The 25,285-nt window shown below is 48.5% G+C and overlaps 2 protein-coding genes across 7 annotated transcripts in view; one reads left to right on the plus strand and one right to left on the minus strand.

Moving 5' to 3' along the window:
• Window positions 1-329: 329 nt before the first annotated feature.
• Window positions 330-17,901, plus strand: cc2d1b (coiled-coil and C2 domain containing 1B). Of its 4 annotated transcripts, XM_088927001.1 has the most exons (26): window positions 330-453; window positions 973-1,165; window positions 2,202-2,343; window positions 2,559-2,662; window positions 2,778-2,891; window positions 4,423-4,560; window positions 4,968-5,205; window positions 5,416-5,540; window positions 6,244-6,319; window positions 6,814-6,918; window positions 7,121-7,251; window positions 7,350-7,422; window positions 7,663-7,802; window positions 8,208-8,340; window positions 8,540-8,712; window positions 9,478-9,603; window positions 9,844-9,902; window positions 11,342-11,458; window positions 11,868-11,941; window positions 12,289-12,347; window positions 12,495-12,546; window positions 12,920-13,019; window positions 13,646-13,736; window positions 14,153-14,275; window positions 14,671-14,713; window positions 16,420-17,901. In XM_088927001.1, the coding sequence occupies exons 2-25, from the start codon at window positions 1,100-1,102 to the stop codon at window positions 14,680-14,682; spliced, it is 2,571 nt and encodes an 856-aa protein (XP_088783127.1). In that variant the 5' UTR covers window positions 330-453; window positions 973-1,099; the 3' UTR covers window positions 14,683-14,713; window positions 16,420-17,901. The 4 variants fall into 4 exon arrangements, with proteins under 4 accessions (XP_088783127.1, XP_088783126.1, XP_088783128.1 ...); XM_088927000.1 differs by having other exon boundaries at window positions 14,671-17,901; XM_088927002.1 differs by having other exon boundaries at window positions 6,820-6,918; window positions 14,671-17,901.
• An 875-nt stretch (window positions 17,902-18,776) lies between these two features.
• The window catches only part of zfyve9a (zinc finger, FYVE domain containing 9a), a 31,856-nt gene continuing 25,347 nt past the window's right edge, over window positions 18,777-25,285 (minus strand). For all 3 annotated transcript variants that reach the window (XM_088927006.1, XM_088927004.1, XM_088927005.1), the window contains 6 exons: window positions 24,923-25,073; window positions 23,877-23,957; window positions 22,989-23,151; window positions 22,756-22,861; window positions 22,043-22,219; window positions 18,777-21,419 (listed from right to left, as the gene is read on the minus strand). In XM_088927006.1, coding sequence (XP_088783132.1) covers window positions 21,258-21,419; window positions 22,043-22,219; window positions 22,756-22,861; window positions 22,989-23,151; window positions 23,877-23,957; window positions 24,923-25,073 — 840 coding nt within the window. In that variant the 3' untranslated portion in view covers window positions 18,777-21,257. The remainder of the gene's footprint in view (window positions 21,420-22,042; window positions 22,220-22,755; window positions 22,862-22,988; window positions 23,152-23,876; window positions 23,958-24,922; window positions 25,074-25,285) is intronic.

A 25,285-nucleotide genomic window follows, 5' to 3' on the forward strand; every position in this document is an offset into this window, starting at 1 on the left:
AGCAGAAGTATCCCAAAACGAAAACTCACAAAAAAGTCTAGCCGTGTCACACACACACACAGAGTCCATTGGCGTTCCCTGACTGCGCATCTAGTGGACTTGTTGACCTGCAGCATTGCCTATTATATATAACTTAGTGGGAGACGAAGATACAGAGTGCAAGTAGCAAAAAGCCGTCGATGGCACCGATAAGCGGTAAGTGAAGGTCCAGCTGACCCCCCTCCGTCCAGCCCGGCCGGGGTCGGGGCGAGGCGCCGCACGGCACTGCCGGCTCCGGCCTCCAGGTGTCGCTGTCTGCCAGGCGCGTCGCTGTTCCGCCCCGCCCCGTCTCTCGCCTGTATTTCCGAAGAGCGCTGTCACATGCTTGCTGAGTGGCTTGTTGTGACCAGGAAAGAAAGGAAGAATAATAATAGTAATAATAATAAAAAGTCTTACTAGGCATTGGGCTGTAAGGTAGGTTTACACTCGCGTCTGTTGTATTTGGGGCGGAAGACGTTAAGTAACTACATCAGTATTTGTTTAAGGTAATAACGTCAAGACACATTTGATTATTTAAAATTAAAGGCTGCACTACCGTGTTCCGTGTCGTATGTTATACCACTCGGCTGGGAAGTGTCTCACTTTAGGTTATGTGGTGTACACAGATATTTGTTGTTTGATCCGGCGCCGGGCAGACTAGTTTTATTTTTGGGGGGGGGGGGGGGGTTTGCTTTCCCGGACCGGAGTTTCTGTTTGACAAATCGTCGTTGCGATTTTAAAATAAAAAAAAGTTCATGGATCTCCCCCACTGTCTAGAAACGTGACTTGCTCTCCCCCGATCGCAGTTAATTGGATCGGGCCTTTAGAAATTTGGCGATTTAACCGGGGGGAAGAAATTAAAAGGGGGGGGGGGTATTTGAACTTAATCAACCTCTGAAGCGACGGAGCCGACTAGCTGGTAATGGGGTTGTTGTTTTTTCTCCACACAACCAGGCCATCGTGATTCCCGGAGTCTGGCCCGACCCCGTTCCTGCCTGTTCTGGAGAGGTGATCCGTGTTTCGTCAACTCCCCGTGTAGGGGCGGCTCCCCCGCGACAGCGCGGCCGCCTGTTGAGCCGAGATGCTGGGCAAGAAGAACAGAAGAGCCCCGCTGCCGAAAGGCCAGGGCGCCGCCGCGGCCAGGCAGGTAAATAACTCTTCACCTCTTCACGGGAGGAAGTGGGTGTGTGAACGCGGAGACCTTGTTGTTGTTGTTGTTGTTGTTTTTGGAAACAAATGGTCTGACGAGCAGCTGTTCCCCCAGCCCAGTCAGTCTCAGGCAGGCTGATGGCCTGGAAAAATGACCTGTAAATCCTGAGCAGAGGCCATAAGTCGTGCAGCCATGTAGGAGAGCTTTGGTCCTTCAGAGCCGAGGGGCAAAAAAAAAAAAAAAAAGAATGTGGTCCTAAACGATCCCTAAATGACATAACCGAGCGACTCACCTGTTGAGCCGACCGCAGTTCAAGTGTCCCAGGCCTTTAGAAATGGGTGGTTTAATGATGATCTTTGAAACCTGCTCTGTGAGACCAGGATTGAACCCCACCCCAATGTGCACTGAGCTACCTGCGTGATTAATTTTGCTCTTTGATCTCAGCTTGGTGCATCCATCGTGGTTTTAAGACGGGGCGGATGTCGGAATAAGGAAGTTAGTTCTGGGCCTAAACCCAGTGAGTGACTGCAACAGGAACTGGCCAGGAAGGTTATCCTTTGAGTACCTGCTTACTGAATGCCCCCTTTACAACAGGACTAGAGTATATTTTCAAACGTGTGTACCTGTATATGTTGAACCAGCACGGAGGGAATCGGCTACAAATACACAGCAGCTCCACAGCAGTCGAAGTGTTGAAACCGGAAAGCTGATGGGGATCACGAGCCCTTCCGCTCTCTGTCAAACAGCGATGCTACGAAGGTGACGGTAGTAACTAGTAGTTGCGTTGTGGCCAGTTGGGGGCCACCCTGTTCGTCTGCAATCCTGCTGTCACATTTCATACTGCTGGTTTCCTGTCGGATGCGCCGGCTGGTGTGGAAGGAGGTGCTGTGGGCCTGAGCTGGGGTGCGGGGGGTGTCGGGGGTCAGGAGCGCGGTGTGTAAAAGCACGCAGGGAGCTGTCCTTCACCGACCAGGCCCGGCCGTGCTGTACGTGCTGTACACCCGCCTCGCGGTTTCTCTCCCCCCGCTGGCAGATGGGCCTGTTCGTGGACTTGAGCCCGGAGGAGATGATGGACATGGACGGGCAGCTGGACGACGCGGACCTGGAGGCGGAGTTTGCCGCCGTCGTGGGGAGGAGACCCGCTGGAGGGGCGAAGCCGAAGCCCAAGGGGAAGAGTGAGTGTGGCGCCATTCTGGAGTGCCTGCCACCGGGGGGAGCCCACAGCGGGTGTGCTCGGGGCGGGGGGGGGGTTGTAATGTGCTTGAACGGCTGGGAGCTGGAAGTGTTGTTGCTTCCCGAGCGCGGGAAGAACAAATGAGACAGTTGGGACAGTGAGGTTCTGTGCTCCTCGCGAGCCGTGGTGCAACAGCGCGTCTCTTTCTCCCTGCAGCCCCCTTGCCGATGGAGCACATAGAGAAGCTGGCTGAGGAATGCATGAAAGATATAGACGACGAGGACAGCGATGGGGATCTGGAAGACGACGAGGACCTGCTGGTAATACGGACGCTGTAATTTATACAAGCTCTGCCAGTGCTCTTTTCTTATGGAGGGAGGAGTAGCGTAGCTGTACTCGAAAACCTGTCGTTATGTCTTATTGTGGCGTTTGCAGGCGGAGCTGCAGGAAGTGGTGGGTGAGGAGGAGGCCGAGGAGGAAGAAGAGTCCATTGAACCCCCTGTGACTGTGAAAACGCCCCCCAGTGCTGAAACTCAGTCAAAAGAGCAGGTATAAACCTCAGTTCTGTCTGGAAGGGGTATCGTTTGTGCTCATGCGTTGTACATTGTAGATGAGAGACATGCATGGTAGCTTTTAGAAAGCTCAGCTGTATGTCTGATATTATATTGTTATATTGACAATTAAGAGCATTTCAGCAGTACTCTTCTATGACAGTGAAATGCTGTTACGGTTTACTGACAACCAAGTCGGTCTGCATGTACGACTGTAGATTGTCCACATAGCTTTTTGCCATGCCTGCTCCAGTTAATTTTGTTCTTGCCAAAGACTTTTGTATTCCAGTCAGACGTTAAACATCTCTTGCCAGCAAGCGAAAACAGTGGCTGTCCCAGTTCCAGCTTGAGTGTAAGCATTATTCTACACAGAAAGCAGCTTTAGTAACAGAATGGACTGGGCAGCTCACTGTAAATTCCAAACGCACTTTGTCATTCGGGTTATTTTTGCAGTAGGAAAGAGCTGAGACGAAAGCCAGAAAAAGAACACAGAGGCTTCCTAAGACCAACCAGTTTGTTTGATCTTTTAGTCCCCGTGTAGGGAACCTGCGGTAGTTTTCTTACGATTTGTTTTGGCACAGGGAGCATAAATGTCCACCTTGAAAGTGGAGAAAGAGTGGGAGGATGGAGGATGTTCGGAATGGAAAATGCTGCCGATGTTTCCTGCCCTTCTCCCAGCAAGGCCATCAGAATGAAAGGCCTCCTTGTTGCGTTGCCCATCTGACCTGCAGTTTCCCTTTTGCATTTGACATTTGCTTTCTCTTTTGCGGTGGGCGTAGGCATAAGGACACAAAGGGGGGGGGGAAGCTTGTGAGCAAGAGCTGTCTCGTTCATCTGATTACATGTATATGACCGATGTTGAGGACGTCGTCCAGCCCTATCCGGAAAGAAGCCAGAGTATCGGTTTCAACAGCTTCCAGACTCCCGTATCCCTCTGTGTACTGAAGTGCCTCCTGTTCTCAGTCCTAAATGCATCTCGCCCACCCAGGATTCTGCTTGTTTACTCTGGCTGGGGCTGCAGTGTTGACCTTGAAAAAGCCCATTGGATTGAAGCTGTCAGTGCTTTTTTAGGGTTTGGGTATTGAATGCCTGACTCGGGACCTCTTGTAGTCTCCTCTCTTTTTAGGCTGAAGTGATTTGGTTGTATTAACTGTAGGACAATCCCTCAAGCCTCGGAATGTACCTAGTAATTCTTGACTCGAGATCAGCATTGCAGTGTTTACACGGGCTGTGTGACAGAGAGCAGTATGGATGCTAAGATGGAGGAGACATGACTGATAACAGTGGTTTCACCTGCCAAATTATAGTGTTATGATGTAGGTTTCTCTGAACCGAAAGCAGTGAAGGAGCGAAACAAAGTATTTTGAAAACGTTTGTTCGGATAATGTTCGTTTCCTATAATGAAGTAAGAGCGCGCTGTTGTTAAATAATAAGTAGTATGTAATTCAGGAGACTAAGGAAGTGTGGAGGCTTGTACAGAAATACACGCACCGATGTGAATGCTCTCTCTTGTCTGCGTTGTGTTACAGGTAGCTAAAGTGCCTGCAGTGCCTGGTAGTGTAGAGCACACCTTAGAAGAAAGAATAGAAATGTACCAGGCTGCGATTAGCAATGCCAAGTCCACGGGTGACTCCTCCAAAGCTCGGAGATACGAAAGGGGCCTGAAGGTAGGTTGGGCGAAGAGGAGAGTGGAAGTCGGAGCACGCGCGTGCTGTGCTTGATGTGAAACTTAAGTGCACGCAGCCGGATAAGAAGGCCAGGGGCCATTGGAAAGTCAAGGGCAGAAGGGAAAGGAGTCATTCATGCCCAGACTGAGCTAAACCGAGTGAAAGCACGTCTTGACCTTGATACACTTGCTAAGAGCTGAGAAGTATAGAGGAGATATTGTACGCCTCCAATTCCATAGCAGGTGTGCAATGATTAGCTCATAAATTATTTCAGATTTTATAGCAGCTGTGTAGTTGTAGTCTCACAGGCCGGTTGCAGCTTCTAGCAAACTGTGTTGTTGAATAGAACATGGTCTTCTTAATTCTTATAAATGAGAGGTGGCTGGTGTTTTTTTTTTTTCACTTAGACCCTGCAGACAATGCTGGCATCTGTGCAGAAAGGAAACCAGATAAATGAAGCAGAAATACCGCCACCGGTAGCCAGCGGGAAACCGGCAGCTCGTGGCATAGCGGCGCCGGCAGCAGTGCCAGAGCCCGTGTCCGATACCGCTCCCGAGCACGCCGAGGCGCCCGCGGAGCATCCCGAGACCGCGCCCTCGCCCGCCCCGGAGGAAGAGGAGGAGAGGGGCCGAGACGCAGCTGCTGGTGAGGTTTGATGTGTGATCTGCGCACATGAGCACAGTCCAGGCAGTGCTGAAAAAAGCTAGTAGTTTGAAATGAAATGAACCCAGATTGCCCAGAGGTCAGTCACACACGCGCAGAGTAAACGTCCTCTTGCTGTGGTCTTGTGTGGACGCCTCTGATGGAAGCGTTGTATGTATTTTTTGGCCTCTGCTTGATTTTTCACATTGACAGGGCCGGACCAGGAGTCCACCAAGGCGCTGCTGCAGGGGAGGCAGAGGGAGTATAAAATCGCAGCGGTTAAGGCAAAGCAAGAGGGAGACCTGGACCGAGCCAGGCAGTACATGAGGACGCTCAAGGTGAACCAGCGGCCTGGGGGGGGTGAGGAAGATCTCGGGGGTTTTGAAAGGATATTTTGTCTGGCAGAAGCGCTTGTGATTGTCAAGGGCTAGGGCAGATAAGATACACGCATGGTAAGGGAGAGGAATGTTGTGGATGCAGAAAGGGCATCGCAGGAAAGCCAGTGTGGTGTTTCTCAATGGGGGGAGTTGGAACTTTGCAGCGTATCGTAAGGTTTATTGACACACAAGTCCTGCAGGGTTAAAATGTTTTCCTTTGAAAGGAGATATATGTATCACGTTTTTTACATATCTAACAAAAACCATTGACAGGCTTTTTTCTTTATTAGAACACATGCGTAATCTGTGCTGCAGCACGTGTTAGTCACAGGACAATGCTGTCTATGTAACCGACTGTTAAACTAATTCAGAATAGCGTGTCTCTTGTCACAGATTTGGTCTTTATGTTGATTGAAGGTCATATAAGGGATTTTAACTTCTTGTTTGGAACTGGTTATAGAAATTAATCTTCTTTTTTAGTGTCTATTGTTAAGTGGCAACACTAAAATCCTGAAAATGTTGTGTTGTTGTAATGCCATTTTGGACAGTTGCATTTTTTTTGCATTGAGTTGTCGTGGGTGGGGACTGATCCTCCAGATCTTTTTACCTGCTCAGCCCAATGGTTAAACGAGCACCTCTCTCTGCTTTGTGTTCGGGGGAACAGAAGTTTGACTTGGTGCTGGAAGCTCTGGAGAGCGGTCAGCCTGTGGATCTGAGCCAGATGCCCCCCCCGCCTGGAGGTAAGAGTCAGTACCAGGACCGGGTCGGGACAGAGCAAGAGATGCCTGCAGAGCTGAGGTGAATCAGCTCCAAGATAACTTCTACGGGCCCGAAGAAACTCCAGTCTGCAAATTCTAATGAAATGGGTGACATCATTTGGATCCATCCAAGTTTATGGCTGGTGACGGATATTGTTGTAAGAATATGGACGTAGGCTTTTTTTGAGATAGGAGCAGTTTTGGTTTGCTTTGTTGTGTACTATTTTACCCCTTTCTGGCCTCCATGTATCAGAATCACAGCTTCTGAAGGATGTTTTCACGCATAATACAGGAGGCAGTTCTGCCTTTTAATGCAGTTGAATAGTTATGTAAACGCCAATGTGTTGTAACCCTGTGAATCGACCAAAGTGATTGAGTCAGCAGGAAAATCAGTAGTTACAGGGCTTGCAGCTTTTTATCGAAGCAGTCTCTGTGTTCTGTGTTTATTTTAGTGACTAGGTTACTCTGTGTTTCAGCTGTAGAAGTGAAAGTGAAAGAGCCTTCCCCTTCGCAGAAGACAGGTGGCGCTGTTGAGGAGAATCGCTCTTTGCAGGCAGCAGATAGCACATCAGTACCACCAGGTGAAGGAGAATTCAGCTTTTCCCTTATTAGTCCTGAGAAGGGCACAGAACTTGTAAAACGTTGGTTTAAATGATCCTTTACATTTCCATTAAGAGAAGGTTTACAGGAGATCTGTCCTGTCTCCTGTCTTCGGGATGCTGTTTCATTGTGCGATCAATTGAAGACAAGAAAAGTCAGTACAAAACTCCTGCTCCTTCTCAGCTGCACCTCCCCAGCCCAAAAGCGTGCTGGAGGCTTTGGAACAGAGGATGGCCAAGTATAAGGAGGCGTGCGCTCAGGCCAAGCAGAGTGGAGACGACCGCAAAGCCAGGATGCATGACCGCATCGCCAAGGTGAGAACGCCGGTTGTGTGAATTGGAGGGAGAGGCCGGTGGCGAGGCTGGAGGAGTTGTCTTTATTAGATCTTCTGACCTCTTCTGTCTCCATGCAGCAATACCAGAGTGCCATCCGAGCGCACAAAGCAGGAAGGCCAGTCAACCTTGAGGAGTTGCCAGTCCCACCAGGTTGGTAACTCGACCACAGCCAGCTCCTCCCACGCAGCTGGTAGAAGGCATTGAGAGGTATTTTGAGCAGCTGAACGCTGTTTAATTATGCGATCGACTGGAGAAGGTGCTGCGAAGGGTCGTGCATTCGCCTGCGAGATCTCATGGGAAAAGTCGGACGCTCCTATTGCGTCTCTTGTCTCGGGCCAGGCCTGGGTGCGGCGCGTCTTTGTGAGAGGTGCCTTTTATTTCTCCCTGCAGGGTTCCCCCCGATCCCGGGGCTGGAGGGAGCCGGAGTGGACAAGGGCATCGCGGCCGCGCTGGAGGCAGCCTCTAGGCTGACTGCCGACGAGAACCAGGAGGGGGAGGATGATGACGGCGCAGAGGACGAAGAGCATGAGGTTGTGGGCGGCGTCTCCTTCGCTAGCTGGTAGAATGGCATGAGTCTGGCTGCCTCCGTCTAGGCCGAGGTGCAGGAAGTCATGCTTCTTCGAGTGCGGTTCCGCTCATCAGATTACATTTCGAGACCATGGCATTGAGAATTTATACTGCTGCGCCTGCTCATGCCCCTTTCGACTGCGTTAATCTAATGTTTGGTTTTAAAATGCAGGGTAAGCCGCCTTTTGTGTTCTTCCTGTGAAGGTGTTTGAAAAGCACCCCTGAGGATAAACAGCAGCTTTTAGAGGCTCAAGGCTCTCCATCAGCAAATTGCTTCTTCTTTGAACGTTCGCGAAGGGGGGAATTTTGAATTGTCTGCTGTGCTCACTTCGTGTCTCTCTCTCTCTCTCTCTCTCCCCCTATGGCAGGTCAAGCAGTCTTCCTCCATCCCTCAGAAGCCCAAAAAGCCGATGCTGGCAGTGCCGCCCACAATGCAGGGTCCCAAGACTCCGTCCCCTTTGCCAGAGAAACGTGTCCCGACAGCGGGGCTCAGTCACACAGGTACCTCCGGAACAGCAGCGCGTCACTTTGTGCTACAAAGACACTCTTCATTCAGTTAGCATTTAAACAAATCTATTTTTTTTTGTAAAGATGCTTAAAGTGTGCATCGGCTGTCCTGTCAAGGGATGTTGGTAAGGGTGCCCTGTTCCTTGCCGGGAGCAGTCCCTGATTCCACACCCCCCTCCCCTGTCCTCCACAGCTCAGCAGCAGCTGGACTTCCTGGAGAGCCGCAGGAAGCAGTACATGAAGGCCGCTCTTCAGGCCAAGCAGAAGAATGACCTGGAGCAGGCCAGGAACTTCCTGAGAACCGCCAAGGTCTTCGAGCCCATGATCGAGGCAGCCAGGAGCGGGAAATCGGTCGACATAACCAAGGTACCCTCAAGCCGCCGGACCCTGCAGACACGGGCCAGGGGCGCAGGGGGCACAAATCCACATGGAACTCGGCGGAGTCTTTCACATCGCAGTAATTGTGCTAAAAAGGACAAACTTTAACAATACATCTCATGCTGACAGAGTCTTATGTCAACAGGAAGTTGGCATGTTAGGTGATCAGTCTTTTCCTACTGTCAGTAAAGTCAGAAAGCACACATGACTTGCATGTACATATGCTTATTGAATGCTTTGTCGGTTGTTGTGATAAAATATCATTCTGCAGGCTTAGTGTTTGTTATACAGAGTATATATGAGTGGCTTAAGAGGTGTGCTGAAGCCACAGATTGTCGTAAAGCAGCAGTGTTAGCTCCTCTACCTGAATCTTGTCAACTCTCGGAAGCGAAGCAAGGCTGGGCCTCCTCATTGCTGGGATGGGACGCCTCCAGAAAAAGAAACAGGCTGCTGCTGTAAGTCTTGTTGATGACCACTAGGTGGTGCTCTTTCTCCAGTAGACCAGAATTTCAAGCCAGTATCCCTGCATGGTGGCCATTGCAGAGACCCTGTTTTTTTTTTAAATAAATAGAGGTGACTCAGGTACACTTCTATCATGGCCTCCCTAAAGCTGTTCCTTAATTTAGTCGGTGAAGCCGTTTCTGACATTTCTGCCTGGGTGCTGTGCGTTGCTAAGGTGGAGCTTCTCCTGATTTGTAAAAGTGCTTGGGGTGGAAAAGCTCTTTATAGAGGCTTATAAAGGCTTCTTTTCAGGTGCCATCTCCCCCCGGTGACGAAGACGAGGACTTCATCTTAATCCATCACAGTGACGTCCAGATCTCGGAGAGAGCTGAGGAGGTTTACAGTCAGCTCGCCAAGATTCTGAAGGAACAGTACGAGGTGATTGAACCTAGTAGTGACCCACACACTGATCCACTGTTTCTTTATCCATGAAGTGACACTTCAGTACGTGTCATTTTAGAGTAGAAAGGCTAAGCCCAGTAAGCTCTGGGTTTGAATTGCTTTTTTTTCTAAATTGTGCCTGTAGTAAGCAGCATAAATAGTTCAGTTCACACATCGGATGCAGTTCCCTACTCAGTCCTCTGCCCTGACTCTCGCTTGTCCTGTGTTCTTTTACAGAAATGCATTGCTTATTCGAAGCAGTTTACTCATCTTGGGAATATAACAGAAACTACAAAGTAAGTGGATCATTTCCGTTAGGTGTGTGCCTCCAAACTGACTTGAGAACGCAAGGAGGTTTGCAAACAACATGAGGCCATTTGCCTCAGTTCCCCCTGTTGCTGGCTTAAGAGGTCACTGATCAGAGGACAGGGCTCTCCCAGCGGTGTCGGGGCAGCGCAGGAACACAAGGCGCTGTCACCCCACAGAGTAGCAGACGGAAGGGAGCTCAGCGATGTGTAATGGCCATCCATGTAGAGCCATGAGCATAAGCCGAAGACGGACGCTGTGGGGGTTACGTCCGCACAGTGCAAAGGACTTTTTTTTTTTAGATACCGCAGGGCATGGTGGTCAGATCTATAGATGTCAAAGCCGTTTTTCAGTCCCTGTGTTGAGTGTAGAATAGTAAATAAAACAGGAGATTATCGTGAGGACAGAAAGACAACGTGGGTCTCGGGCAGCGTGAGCTGGGCTCTGCTACCCTCTGCAGAGAGGAGCTGGGCACCGCTGCGCTCTAGAACAGGGGGGGTTCAGTCCTGCAGTACCAGGACAGCTGGGAGAAGTTCTTACAGTTGTGCCATTCAGCCAGCAGTGAGCTGATTCGGCTTGCTCACCTGCAGACACACAGGCCCCCCAGGACCGGCACTGCCCACCCCTGCCCTCAGCGCAGAGTGGGCTTAACTGCCCCGTGCGTGTGTGCTCTCTGCAGTGCCAGGGAGAGCTGCAGCGCTTAGCAGGCACGCTGGCTCCTGTCAGAGTGGCAGTCCTGTTGATTCTTAAGTTTTGCTTTTATTCTAAATCCCCTGGGCAAGTGAGAATACAGCTGCCCATCTCCTTAGACGAGAGGTGATACAATGCTTCGGTATAGCCAAGTAGTTCAGGTGGGGAGCTGCGTCAGCATGCGTAGGCTGCAAAGGAACAAGTAATAGGTTTATTCCGTGCTGAAAAAAAGAAGAAAGAGAACACAACGTTTCGGCCGTGGAGCCTTCTTCAGGTGTGAGAGAGACACCTGAAGAAGGTGTCTCTTACCTTCTTGGACACTTGGAAGGCGTCCAAGTGTCTATCTGTGCTTTTGTCCTAGTGCCACTGACTGTTTTAGCAAATGAATTTCATTATTTTAAGGGTAATTGCTTCATATTTCAATTAAGTCCCGTTAATAGTAGTATTTTTCTCATTTCCATTCGCTATAACCTACCCTTTAAACGTGGTTTTAGTATCATTTTTGCTTTCATTAACATCATGAGAGTTTGCTTTCATTTGGGTACTGTAGACTTTTTAAGATGTTTTCTGTGATGATCCGGTTTTGTTCTGCCTGGGACTCGTTGGGCACTGTAAGAGCACTGTAATTGTAAGTGGTGCTGAAAGCTCAGCCCTGGCACAGATCTGCCTGACACTTGACTGTTAGAGCCCAGTGGTTTCCTTTACACTTGTACTTCACTGTGACACCTTCAATTTTTAGGTTCGAAAAGATGGCAGAAAGCTGTAAGAAGAGCCTGGAAATCCTAAAACTGTCCCAGAGCCAAGGCCTGGATCCTCCCAAACACCATTTTGAGGAGAGGACATACAAAACCATGCGGTAGGCCCATCATCAGTAGGACTGCAGACTATTTCAAATGATGAACTCGGGAGTTGCAGGGTGGGGTTATGCATGTGAAAGTAAAGATTAAGTGTAGATTGTGAATTTTTTATACCAAAAGAAAGAGTTTAATGTGTGCATGTTACTGAAATCAAAACTTTTTACCGGCTAAGAAATTTGTCAAGGTGTTTCATGCTTAAAACAAACCACTGTGTTGGTCACTCTTTTTAGTTGTCATTCTGCACATCTTCTGTTTGAGTGCAGGGGACGACGATCCCTAACCCTGGTCATGAGGTGTGTGCTGGGTTTTGTTCCAGCCACCACATGCGGTGCTCCAGTCTGGCCTATTTTAGTTTTAAGGGAGAGCCTTCAGCTGAGCCAAATATTCCTTCTCTCTCCTTTTGTCAAGGATTTTCCCAGAGCTCAGCAGCACGGAGATGGTAGTAATCATTGCTAAAGGAATCAATCTGCCTGCGCCTCAAGGTAAGAGACCAGATCCAACCAATACAAGCTGTTTGTTCCCCAGGAGCTGCTGGCGCTGAATTACTTCGCTGACTCTTGCAGTTTTGAACCCTTATTATTAGGAAGACGTTTCACTGTTAATTCCATTAAAAAAATGTTTTCTACATGGATGCTTAAGACGTGCAGGGTCGCCTTGAGTGACTGTGGTACAAGACCAAGCTGAAGAGAGCTGGGGTTAATGGTTCTCTTTCCTGTTCTACGAAGGCTTCTTGTGATTTTAGTTGTTGTTGTTGTTGTTAACTTTGCGTTGTTGTGGTCCGAGATCACATGGGTGTGAAAACGTCACGGTCTTTCTGTTCTTCCCCCAGGTGTAGTGCCAAATGATCTAGATGCATACGTGAAATTTGAATTCCCCTATCCCAGTGTGGTGAGCATCTTTTCATTTGGATTAAGACTTATGAAGATGCTATTGAAGTACTCTTCCTCAAAAAAGTATTATTTTTGTCCTTTTTATTGGGGAGATGGGAAGAAGGTGCTTTTAGGTTGTGCTCATACCGGTTTCTTGTCCTCGCAGGAACAAGCACAGAAGCATAAAACAGCAGTGATCAAGAATACTAACTGTCCAGGTATGTGTTTGTGTTCTTGCTCAGTCCCTGTCTAGAGTGGTGAAACACAGTTGTTTGGAAAAAGCTGAGGTTTCTGTCGGGCTCGGCCTGTTAAGGTGCTTGCTGTTTTGCTCAGGTTGAAGTCTGTGATCTAGATGTCGCGGGCTGGAACCCTGATCATAATTATTATCGTGATCAGTAACGAGCTAGGTGTGACAGGGATAGCCAGTGAAACAAGAAACAAAGATTACTTATCAGAGAGGGGAATCGCCTCCGCTGTTGGCACATTTTGGACACCACGCCTACTCCGAAGTCTGAACTGGCTTGGGAAATCGGGCAGACTTGCGGAGATCGGGCAGCACGAGGCTCATCAGCTTGTGCCTTTTTTCCCCAGAGTACAACCAAAGTTTCAATCTCAGCATTAACAGGAACCACAGGGGCTTCAGGAGAGCCATTCAGTCCAAAGGCCTGAAGCTGGAGGTGTTCCACAAAGGGTGAGCTCTTCAGCTTTTATCTTCGCAAAAATAATTTTACAGCTCCACACCAGGCGCTGGCCGTCTCGCAGTGTTCATGGTTAGAGCAGGTTCTGCCTCACATTATTCGAGTAACATTCTTAAAGAGGTCATAGTGAGCTGTCTGGCGTTCTTTAGACCCATCCATCCATTTTCTAACGGCTTCATCTAATTCAGGGACAGCGGGGAGCTGGAGTGCAAGGCAGGGTACACTGTGGGTGGGACGCCAGTCCATGGCAGGGCACAAACTCACACAAGGGCCAGTCTTCCCAGAAGCCCATTAACCTACCAGCATGTCTTTGGACTGTGGGAGGAAAACGGAGCCCCCAGTGGAAACCCGTGCAAGCACAGGGAGAACATGCAAACTCCACTCAGATAGCACCCCAGGTCAGGAATTGAACCCGGGGCCCCAGTGCTGGTAACCGCTGTGCCACCAGGCCTTCCTCAGATCCTGATCCTTTGTGCGCAGTAATCTGTGTCTGCTGGACCTTTCAGCTGTCTTTTCTGGTGCTCTGTCAGTTGTTGCCTTTGCTCCTCACTCTTGCGGGTGGGGTGTGCAAAAGCACTCGCCGAGTCTAGACAACAGTGTCCGAATCCGTGTTTCACAGTGGCTTCCTGAGAAGCGATAAGCCGGTGGGCACGGCGCACCTGAAGCTGGAGAAGCTGGAAAAGGAGAGTGAAGTGCGAGAAATTATCGAGGTAAGGGCTCAGGCAGTTCAAACCACCTGGGGCCAAGCGCCCAGGAACCCTACACCGCCTACAGAAAAGGACTGAAAAAAGCAAAGGTGCTTGTTAACGCAGTCTGTGATTTCTAGATATTGACACTACCTTACAAGAACATGAAAGTATACAGCACATGGCTTACTACCGCCGTTTTAAACCTGTGGTTTTTTTTAAAGGGTTTTTGTGTTGTGTTTTTTTTAAACTTGTACATCTTGTGATTGATGGTCTGTGCCAAAGAGAAGTCAGTTTTCAGAAAAATACTCAGAGAAACACCGAGGCAGCTGCTCGACATTTCCACTGCCTCCCCGCCCTGTCAGTGATGTAGGTTGTGGTTGTGTTGACAAGCGAAGTTCCCTGCCCGGGCTGACGGGGTCTTCTGTGCTCTGGGTAAGGTCATGGACGGGCGCAAGCCCACGGGGGGCAGGCTGGAGGTGAAGGTGCGTCTGCGAGAGCCGCTGAGCGGGCAGGATGTCCAGACGACCTCCGAGCGCTGGCTCGTGCTGGAGCAGCCCAAGGTAGGACCGCCAGTGGCTCTGTGGCTCAGGATCTGCGCCTGTGGCTGGAAGGTTGCCGGTTCGTTTCCCACAGCTGCCAGAGGAATCCTACTCCGCTGGGCCCCTGAACAAGGCCCTTAACCCCAGCTGCTCCAGGGGCGCTGTATAAACGGCCGACCCTGCGCTCTGACCCCCAGCTTCTCTCCCTGTCTGTGTGTCTCATGGAGAGCAAGCTGGGGTCTGCGAACAGACAAATTCCTAATACAAGAAATTGTATACGGCCAATAAAGTGATCTTATCTTTCCCCCGTTTGCACCGGGCTCTCCTTTCCATAGCACTGATATCCCAAAACGCTAAACAGCTTGTTCATTCGCCCTCCTCCTGCTGCAGTTATTTTTTTCTCATCTTGATCTTAGGTCGTTCTGTAACGGTCGAGGCCAGTACGGGACGGCTCAGCAGGTACGTGGCGCCCTCGTCCTTTCCCTGTTCCTTCCTGCGGTGCAATGAGAAAGGCAGACGTGCGAGGAACCTGCTCAGCTTCAAGGCCGTCGAGAGAGCCGCTGAAAGTGGGTTGTGCTCCGATGGCCAGGGGAGTGTTTGCTTTCGCTGCTGTGCTGCAGGCTCTTGGTGTGTCCCTGGAGCAGCAGGAATGAGCAGCGCAAACCCTGACCCACAAATCAGTGGAGCTGCAGGGTCCTTGAACAACCGGCTGTTTGAAACCAGTTTTAGCAGTACGTTCTATTTATATATTTAAGACCAAGTGATTTTGCATACTCGACAGGAATTGTGCCCCTTAGTACTTCAGGCTAATACAATAATAACGTAAATAGTTCCCTTTGCACAAAAAATATTTGTTGTATAGGTTTTATTTCCAATCTATAAAATTGTTTTTTTTTTTGCATTTTTGTTTTTGCTTTACTGTTAATTTAAAAAAAACACAAATATTTCTTGTATGCGCTAATGCACGTTTTTACCATGTACTGTTAAGTAAAGTGAAGAGCAAGGGTGTAAGGCTACCTTTTTAAAAGGCTGTGCTGCAGTTAACCTTTAAGGCTGTGGTGACAGACTGAGATCCTGCATAGTGTTTTATATCTTACAGAACTCACAAACAAGTTACAGTGCTCTTCTTTGCTTATAGTCACAGTCAATAGGCAAATATGCAATTACTTTATGCAAGCAATAAGCTGTCAAAATAATCATAATGCTGTTTAATATTACATGTAGTATGAAGATTCATGCAAGTGAACCTAACCATTTCAACACATTCTGGTTTTTTTTTTGCTGTTGCTGAAGTAATGTTACCGTTGTGCACATTGAATGTTGTAAATGTTTATCGTTAATCTCCCAGGGTCTTGGTCATTCATCTGATACCTTTGTATTATGAGGTTTATCTTTGTTTTCCTGAAGTACATTCAGGTACGGCTACATTCATGCTGTTAACGGCTGCTCACTACCCGATTTCTGTAAATGGGGATTGTTCACCCTTCGAACTCTTAAACGTTAGCTTCTAGTTAATGCATCACTTTCAGAGAGCACTTGCTTTAATTACTGTTTGTTTGGTGTGCAGATATTTATGGATGTTTACTTTTCATGGAATTATTTAGGGGGGCTCCACGTGAACACTAGTGTCACACAAGGAATAGCAGTGGGTTAGCTTTAGGAGTCACGTATGTGGATTAACCTCACTCTGCTGCTGGGGACGGACAATATACAGTAGCTGAAGACTGGTCAGTCCTGGGGTGCCTTGACGAATTAGCTGAACGGACTTCAGCCAGAGAAATAAGGAGGTGATCAGCAGGGGTTGGGAGAAACCTTCAGACCCTGTAATGACAACAGACTACCAAATGCTTATAGTGTCATGTGTAATCTTGTTGAGTTGTAGACTACTGGTTAAATAGGACTTACTACACTGGCAAGTATCCAGCTACCATAAATGTTCATCAGAGCACTTCAGTAAAATTCTTGTTAGTTTATTGTGGTGTACTGACCATGATAATTATTCTGATACAACTTGACCATTGGAACACATAAGTGGTAACGAGTGTCTCATGTTTAATAACCATGTGATAATTTCTCTAGCCAAAATATCTGAAGCTAACCTAATGTGTTGTCTGAAGACCATGAATGTGGCAGTAACTCTCTGGACAAATTGTTTTGTTTTTCAGAAAGCCAATTCTCATCTAAACCACACATTGTGTATGGATGATGACTGGATTCTCATATTATCATGTGGTTCTAGTTTACTGATATATTTTTGTACATATTTATAAAAGTGCTGTGTTTATAGGGTGATGTAATATCAGCTGTTTACTGATTTAAAAATACTTCTGAAGCGGGTAATCTACTTAAAAATATGCACACTGCATGGTACCTTCACAATGTCAAACCTGAATATGGTTTCGAGTGACGAACTGAAGCTCAGATACTTGTGTGATCAATTTTCAGACTGAATCCTGAAAGAACTTGGTTTCAGTGTGGAAAGGGAGAGACGTTCTAACCAATACCAACATTTGGCCTATACTGGGGCAATCTTTCACTCAGGAAATTTAACAGACTATGTTTTCAGCGTTTTGCTTAAAAGCCTCAAAGGCCGTTGTCTAAAGGTGAATATTCACCTCTAGCAATTCTAGGTGGAGGTGGGGGGGTCAGCACTAAAGAGCTGTCCTTTTAATACTGAACTTTAACTATGTTGCTACTTAAAATATGTCAGCAGTTGAATGAAAATAAAGTGCATTGTCAGAGGATGTCCTGACTACATCGGCATAATATATTCAAGGCCATAAATTACTGTAACTGCTTTCACAACTCTTATACGCCAGAATAGCACTTTAAACATCTCTGGGCACAGAACCTTTATCAGCTAAGTACTGCAATAATTTACTCTTCTTGCGTGTTTGGACTTAAAGGTACTATTTTTGTGTTTTTCAGAAGATTCTGTATTACCAAAGTGTGGTACTGTCCCCAACCTATCAATTCTCCTTTTATATTTGTCTTCCATCTATGGTCTCCAAGACTGGCTCGCTTATGGACAGGCACCACTGAATGTTTTGTTAGGTGGGGGGGAAAAATCTTGCCTGTAATTGTCTTGCTGTTTCTTTTTTGCAATTTCTGCTCTACTGGACAGTTGTATACTCGGATAGAGAACAGCTGCATACTGATCACCCAGCCAGTATGCAAGACTGTATTCTGGACACAGTCCGGGTCACTGGGGAAAGTCACCATAGAAAAGTAATTCACTACAGTGACAAAGTTCTTATGTGGAGGGTTACTTTTTTTTAAAGAATGGGGGAGATTTTTCTTTTAAAAGCGTATGTATTAAGCTCCTTAGCAATTATCCACACACTACATGGGTAACTAATTGCTGACATTAGTTTTCCCCCTCCAGCTTCAGTGTAGCGGTTCACCAGGTAGTGGATTGCTTTGAAAAGTGGCCTCCCCCAGCTGAGCTCAGTGCAGTTGGCATGGCCACCGGCATGCGGTTTGAAGCCAAAGCTGTGCTTTAATCTACAGCGCATATCCTCCTTGTACACCAAGCTTCACTTGGAATGTCAGCGCTCTGCTTTCAGAAGGGCTTTTCCCTGTTCACGCCAGATGTGGGTCTGTCGGACTGAATGTAAATACACAGCACAATAAAGTACTGAAAAGATCTGTTTCTGGCTTTCTCTCACTACCCCTCCCCTCTCCCTGTCTAAAGGTATTCGGAGTTAATGTCAGAAAATACAAGCTTCTGTTCCTTAAAGCGAAACTGAATATTTTATCAAGTATTTGCAAAATGTTAAATTCAGGGGAAACGAGTGCCAGGATATATCAAAGAGCCCAGTGCAGGTTTTGGATTATCAGAACCCTAACTTCTGCTGGGCAGAGACTTTGACCACAAATACTACAACTTGTGGTCATTTGACTTAAGGGTAGAAAAAAAACCCCAAGGAGGTCATGTTCATTTTGACACAGTACTAAGAATTTGTCATCTCAGTCCAGCCTAAAAACAGGTGTTTAAAATGGCAGCAGATCATGTTTTCTACAGTATCGAGCAAACAGATAGCACAGTTCCTAAGACTAATACAAGACAGCACTGAGGGTCACACGGTCTCCCCGGTGAGCATGAGGAGACAGGCAAGACCCAGGGCTTCGACCCCGAGCTGTGATCCCTCACTATGGCACAGTGAACACAGCCAAGACAGCATCATCTTATCCTGGACAGCAGCAACCTTACTGTCCCTGCAAGTCCCAGCTCCCGGCAGATGCTCCAAACGCTGGGAGAGCACACAGCAGGGGCAGGTTGGGATCGAGGGCACCGATTTGGTAATCCAGCACTCCTGAGGGAAAACCAGGCCTGCTCTCCTTGGAGGGTACCCCAGAAATGCTGGGGTCTCCCTGGCAAGAATCATTCATGGATTCCCTGGTTGAAAATAAAACAGGTATGATACCAGGAAAACGATATGCACTGGAAAGGGGTTTAAAATAATGGCGATTTTGAGTCCATAAGCTAATTTGTCATTTGAAACCATCACACGACGTGTCAGTTTTCTATAAGTTTTATTTTACAGATACTACAGTTTTCAATAAAGACTTCTTATTGACATTTGTAGTGTACATTAGAAAAAGATGTACAGTTTATTTTTTGGCTTTAAAATACATGTAACAGTTCTCTTATTTCTCCCTTTACGATGCCAGTGTTTCGGACAGTGTTGGGACTGATTTTTTTTGTCAGCTTGATGACTGTTTTAGAGAAACTTCCACTGAAGTGCTACAGATTTCAATGCTGGAGGAACACAAGCTGCCACACCGGCACAAATGCTGTATTCATTAGTGTTAATTAACCCCACACCATCGCCCTTCCCACATACAACTCCCGCTGAAGTCTTTGGCCGATACAGATTCTCCAAGTCTGACGGGGTCGCCCTCTTTGAGATGAAGCCAGTGTTACTGACAAACTTTTGAAAGTTCTTGAAAATTGCATCAGCTCCCAGCAGGCGAGAACGAAATCACTTCGGATAAGTGCCATCACATTACGTAAGGAAAGGAACGTTGATGGAACGCTAACGCAGGTGTTGACACACACTTTTTTTTCTTTAACACTGAAAGAACAAAGGGGGGGAAGGCTAGTTTTAAAACGGGGTCGCGTCAAAGAAGTTTCTTTTCCTGCACAAAAGAGCCTGTGAATGAAGTTTTCTATGACTTCGTCTCCCACCTGACGGAAGGCTTTGCCGTCAGTGTGTTCAGTAAGGGTTAGGCCTAGCCTCTTAAGGAGCTGGGGAAAAAAAAAGCTCTCCATGAGCGCGGAGGCATGTCTTCTCTCTTCCAGTTCCCCATCTCCGCAACGTCCGTCAGGACCATCCTCAAAGTGCAATATCTGGAGCCATCTTGTCTTCCTCCCAGAACAGTGTCGTGCGCAGACCTTGAAAGAGCTCTGCAGAAAAATACAGCTCCGACGTGAACTTCCAGCAGTCTCGAGAGGGCTGGGAATATCGGGGAACTGCCCTTGTGTCGTTCAGTAGTAAGACAACGCACTGGCAGTAAATACAAAGGGCGACTCGAAGAACCGATTTCTCGAGAGGAGCCGTTAATCTGGGACGGGCTGTGCCAGTGAGAAAAGCAGGATACAGAAGCTGGCAGTGCGACGGTTTTTGGTAGATCAGAAGAAAGCGCCAATCTCAGAATAATGACGTCTCGGTTTGCGGTCTGTGGAGGACACAGTGTGAAACAGTGTAAGCGGTGTAACAGATAGACCAGTGCTTCTTTTCCCCCTTGAATCTCCTTCAGCCTGCGAGTTTCTACCTTGTCTGTTCAGGCTCTGCTGCCAATTCTTTACATTGGCATCTGTGCAGTCTTTGTTACACATTTCAGAACATGAATCTTCTTCACCACTTTTCTTTTCATTTGTTCAATGGCTCAGGATCCATAAATTACATTGCATCTTTTAATTTTTTACATATATATATATCTATCTTAACAGAACTTGTCCATTTGCAAACAATTCATATTTTATGGTTAAGTGCTGAAACCAACTAACTGGTCAAAAGGTTTTTTTTTTAAATACTACAAGATGAAGAGCTGATTGATCATGAGATGAACCTAGACGCTAATGTCCATTCACAACTGGGTCTTTTGCCAGCTATACCACTAAGCCTTTTCAGTGAACCTCTGATAAAGACGGAGACGGTATGAGCCAGTGACATTTTCCAGTCCTATTAGTGGAGCTCAAGGAACCAAGATCCTCAGGCGGATGGAACGCACAACTTTAAAAATCACTCCACGTTGTACATCTGAATACTTCCAAAGCAAATGTCCCTTATTCCACATAGCGGAGTTTCGGGATTTGCATTAGGAAGAACCTACCAAGCACGTTTTAGCAAAAAAAAGTCCACCAATCATGGAAAAAAAACAAAGCATCTCACTGTTAATTTCGTAAAGCCGAGAAGTCAGAAAAGCTGCTTCTCCTCTATGTATCACAGCCCAGGCACAGGGCACTCGCGTTACCAGGAAAACGTCCCGATCAAGGAAGTAAACTCTGCCCTCTGGGAAAAGCCCAGTTGTGAAAGAGCATGGCTGGCATCTAGACGCAGGCATGAGACGTCCCCCCGAGAGGTGCTGCCGCTCTGCTGTAGAGCCAGCAGCTGGCAGACGCCAACCGGAGCCGCGCACGGAAATCCACGCCAAGCAAGGCGAGGACAGTGCAGGCGCTGCCCAGGAGTGTCGAAGCCCCACAAGACAATTCGGGAGAGGCAAACAATTTCCTAGGGACACACGGGTAACACATGGAAGCCCACTGGGTCGATAAGGCAGGCCGTGCTGTTCGCCACAAAAGCCCAAGTTGGATCTGCAGGTCTCCGTCCTGTCTCCGAGCTGCCCTGGCCGGGTACAGAAGTTGGATATGGTGCATAGAAGGTCTGGAGAAATGTTTCCCAGCACAGCGTTTAGGCTCTTTTTGAAGTGCAAATGAGAGGAGGCGAGCTGGATGCAGCGGGGGAGAGGGTTTGGGGGGGAGGGGGGGCACCCCGCTCTACGAGATATGCTCCAGGATGTAGAAGATGAGCTCCATGACCACCGGGCCCTCGCTGAGCTGGCAGGCGCCGCTGTGGATCACCGGCACCAGGGCGCTGTCCAGGTCGTTCATGTACTGAGGCAGGAGCGGCTGCCCGTTGCTGCCAGCCTGGTACCCCACCTGCATCCAGGCAACACAGCGGTTAGAGCGCGAGCCGTTCTCCAGCCTCCGTCCGGGGAGAGGCTCCCGCCCGCGACCGCAGTCAGGAGACACACATGAATAACAGCACTGAACAGTTTTCAGATGTAATCCTTCTGTTAAAAACACTGAAGACTACTGCCATGATCTTAGAACATGGGCTCCCAGTCCCGGAGGCTCACACACCCACAGACCTGCTGGCTGTCACTCCAGCAAAGCTCTCCGTTAAACACCAGGAGTATGGACCGACTCCATAACAGAATTAACACCAACTGTTTGACTGTTCTCAGCTGTTATGTTTGTTTGACGTTGCCTTTTGGCGATTGCGTTTCCCCGGTCAAATAAAATCCCAGTTGCAGATGGTCCAATCAGGTCACTCGTTAGTTCAATTAAAGCTTTGATTAGATCATTAAGCTGGGCTGGAATGAAGTCCTGTGGCCATGTGGACCTCCAGACAGCAGGACTGGGAACACCTGTCTTAGAGGATGAACTCCTCCCAACACGTCTCCTTTCTGCAGAGACTTTGCAGCACCTATTAATATGCTTTGATCTGACAGCTTGACCTTTCTGCACAACAGACGCACGACGCTGAAGAACGAGCTCACCTGGTCCGCGTCCAGCGTGACGCGCAGGCCCAGCTTGGCCATGCCGTCCTCCTTGAGCAGCTTGAGGTGCGGGCACAGCGCCACACAGAACGCCCGCGCGACATTCTCAGTCAGGCGGCTGTGGTCGGCAGGGTCGCTCAGCCCATTGGGCTGCTCGTCGCTCTGGAGGAAGAACACCTGGAGGAGGAGGAGGGGGGGGGGTCAGACATGCAGCCCCGAGACCCAGCTGACACACCGGCAAGCAAAACGATCCACTTTCTGTACACGCACCCAGCCCCTCGAGTGTCCCGTTTTTCACAGCTCTAAAGAGATTTGCGCTACAACGGTGGCGTGTCCTTCATCCCCAAGAGGTTATTACTGTATCAGGGTAAATAACTATCAAAGAACAAGAACAGTGCTGTTCCTTTGAAAATTCGGGGCTCCGCTAGGATAAAAACAATGCATCGGAAGACTGCACCAGTGAAGTCATGGGAATTTCTCTATTGGCTAAAGAATTTTCACCTTCTTGAAAAATCTGTGAGGAACAAATTACGCTCGGACATCAAAGGGCGTGCTTTGTTTTACCAGGGGGGCTATACAGAGGGTAAAGTCTTTGAAGTGTCACCAAGACCAGCCGTGCCCTTCCTGAATACTTCCCAGCTCAAGCGATGACAGATAAGCACGAATCAAACATCAGGCACACAAGACGGCAGCAGGAAGACTCTCCCCGATACCTCTGTCCAGCGGATAACCTTCCCGCTGGCTTTGTACTCCGCCCCGTGAAAGATCTTGACGCTGGTGATGGACTCCAGGGAGCGGCCATCGATGGGGCTGATGACACTGCGTGGCAGAGCACAGGGACAGACGGGGTTAGCGGGGGTGGGGGGGGGGAGAATTCCGGTCTCTCCCCGCTTCCCTCTGGCAGCGTGACCTCCCTCCCGCGGCCCGCCGGCACGTGCAGCCTCACCCCTTGTTGAAGCTGCGGTCGTCCTCCAGCCACTGCACGGAGACGTGCTCCTGGCTCTCCTCCTGGTCCGCCTTCCCGCAGGGGAAGGAGAAGTCCTTCATCTCCCGCAGCGCCTGGCGGAGGGCCTCCATCGTCTCGGCCGTGATCTGCACCATCACGCCATCTGGGGGGGGGGGGGGGTCAGACCGTCAGCTACAGCAACTGCGCACACATGCGCACACATGGGCAGCAGGGAAGAAGCTCACAGCACTGGACTTCAATTCAAGATGGCGGCAGATTCATTCATTCACCTCTGGCTAAACAATGAGGTTTTGGCTTAAGAATCCAGAAAAATAAGGATGGTTACAGACGAGAGGAGGGCATTCAGCCCATCTAGCTGGTTTGGTTAATGGCTGTGATGATCTCAATTCAATATCTAAGGTGGCTTTGTGCTGCTGAGAAGTTTGGGCTTGATCTGGATTCAGAGATGAATAAGTTCTTCAAGGGACCCTTTAACACCAAATTTGTCAGAAGAATAGATGTTTCCACAAACACATTATATCACGTATAATCAGTTAAACACTGATCCAAAGCCACGTGCATTTGTACTGTACATCGTCTGTGCCTCACCTTGCACTTGAGACCTTACCAAGGCCGCACACTGCTGTGCTACTCTGCACCCTCAGGCACTTGCACAGTACCAACGTGTGAAGACGTGATGCAAAACGATGACATTTAGCCCTCATCTTGGACGGAAATGAGAAAAGCAGGTCTTCGTCCATTATGAAAGAGCTGGTAGATATTTTAACTCCAGGCAGCCAAGGATAACAGCACAGTCTCCACAAAAAAAAAATCAAATGGGGAAATACAGCCGGATACAAAGAGAACAGCCAAAATGAAAACCTTTACCTTCCACGATGCTGGATTTGGCCAGGTATCCGGAGGACGGTTTCAAAGCGCCACTGAACACAAAGAAACAGGCTCCTGTAACTGAACCAGACAGGACAACTTTCAACACCACACGGCTTAGAAGAATTTAAGCTTAACACCAGACTCCGATTATTCATCAACCTTCCATCCCCCAACTCAGGGTTACTAAAATCTGCCACACTGTACAATGTTACTCCAACCTGTTTCTTAATTATTTAGACAACAATTAGCAGGATCAGTAAAATAAAGGGATTGGCCTGCAGTAGGGCACCAACTTGCACTGAACACAAGAACGACCACAAACACAAGGCCACTCAGATCACCACGTGTGGTAGCCAATCAATCCAATTATCCAGCCGTTTCTTGAAAGACGCCAGGGATTCGGCTTCAATGCAGCTGGTTAGCTCGTTCCACACTCCCAACTCTTGGTGTAAAGAAGGGTAGTAATAACAATAATTCCTTACACTTATATAGCGCTTTTCTGGACACTCCGCTCAAAGCGCTTTACGGGTAATGGAGATCCCCTCCACCCCCACCAGTGTGCAGCCCCACCTGGATGATGCACCAGTACGCTCCCCACACACCAGCTCTCAGTGGGGAGGAGAGCAGAGTGATGAAGCCAGTTCAGCGATGCAGATTATTAGGAGGCCATGACTGGTAAAGGTCAGGGGGAAATTTGGCCAAGACACCTGGGTAACACCCCTACTCTTTTCAAGAAACGCCCTGGGATTTTTAATGACCACAGAGAGTCAGGACCTCATCCCAGGACAGTGCCTATTTTGTACATTGTACAGTGTCCCCATCACTATACTGGGGCATTAGGAGCCACACAGATCACAAGGTGAGTGCCCCTTACTGGCCCCACTAACACCTCTTCCAGCAGGACCCTTAGTTTCTGCCAGGAGATCTCCCACCCAGGCGCTGGCCAGGCCCACACCTGCTGAGCTTCAGTTGATTGTACAGTGTAAAGAAGTGCCTCCCGTAAAAAAAGACGCTGCCCTAAGGTCCACCGTGTGTTGACCTACCTTTGCGAGGCTGGTTGTGGATGCTGATGGCCTGAGTCTGATAGTTCCCATCGTCGTTCTGCACGCACACCAGGTGAGAATCCGCCCTTTCGTTGAAACAGGCTCCCATGGCCAGCACGTGCTCGTTTGACTTGTTCATCGCCTTCATAAGCTGCCAAAGGAATCACACGGCCCATCTGTCTAGAGCCATTCTCAGCAGGAAGAGAACACTGACCACAAGCACAGCGCTTATTACACCTGGAAATAAAGACCGCTCTTTACCGATCATCTTCCTCGTAAGGTTCCGTCAGAAGGCACCAAACAGCCTCGCTCTCCACCTGCCCTTCATTGATCTGCTACCTAATCAAAGCAAAACCTGAAATG

Source organism: Atractosteus spatula, chromosome 11, assembly GCF_055471065.1.
Source record: "Atractosteus spatula isolate fAtrSpa1 chromosome 11, fAtrSpa1.hap1, whole genome shotgun sequence".
NCBI classification, from domain to species: Eukaryota; Metazoa; Chordata; class Actinopteri; order Semionotiformes; family Lepisosteidae; genus Atractosteus; species Atractosteus spatula.

Excerpts from the sequence above, each read along its gene's own strand:
- cc2d1b (XM_088927000.1), top strand. The coding sequence starts at position 1,100 with ATGCTGGGCAAGAAGAACAGAAGAGCCCCGCTGCCGAAAGGCCAGGGC. Across the intron at positions 6,919-7,120 it reads TAGCACATCAGTACCACCAG|CTGCACCTCCCCAGCCCAAA; the intron begins GTGAAGGAGAAT and ends GCTCCTTCTCAG. Across the intron at positions 7,423-7,662 it reads GGAGTTGCCAGTCCCACCAG|GGTTCCCCCCGATCCCGGGG; the intron begins GTTGGTAACTCG and ends TTCTCCCTGCAG.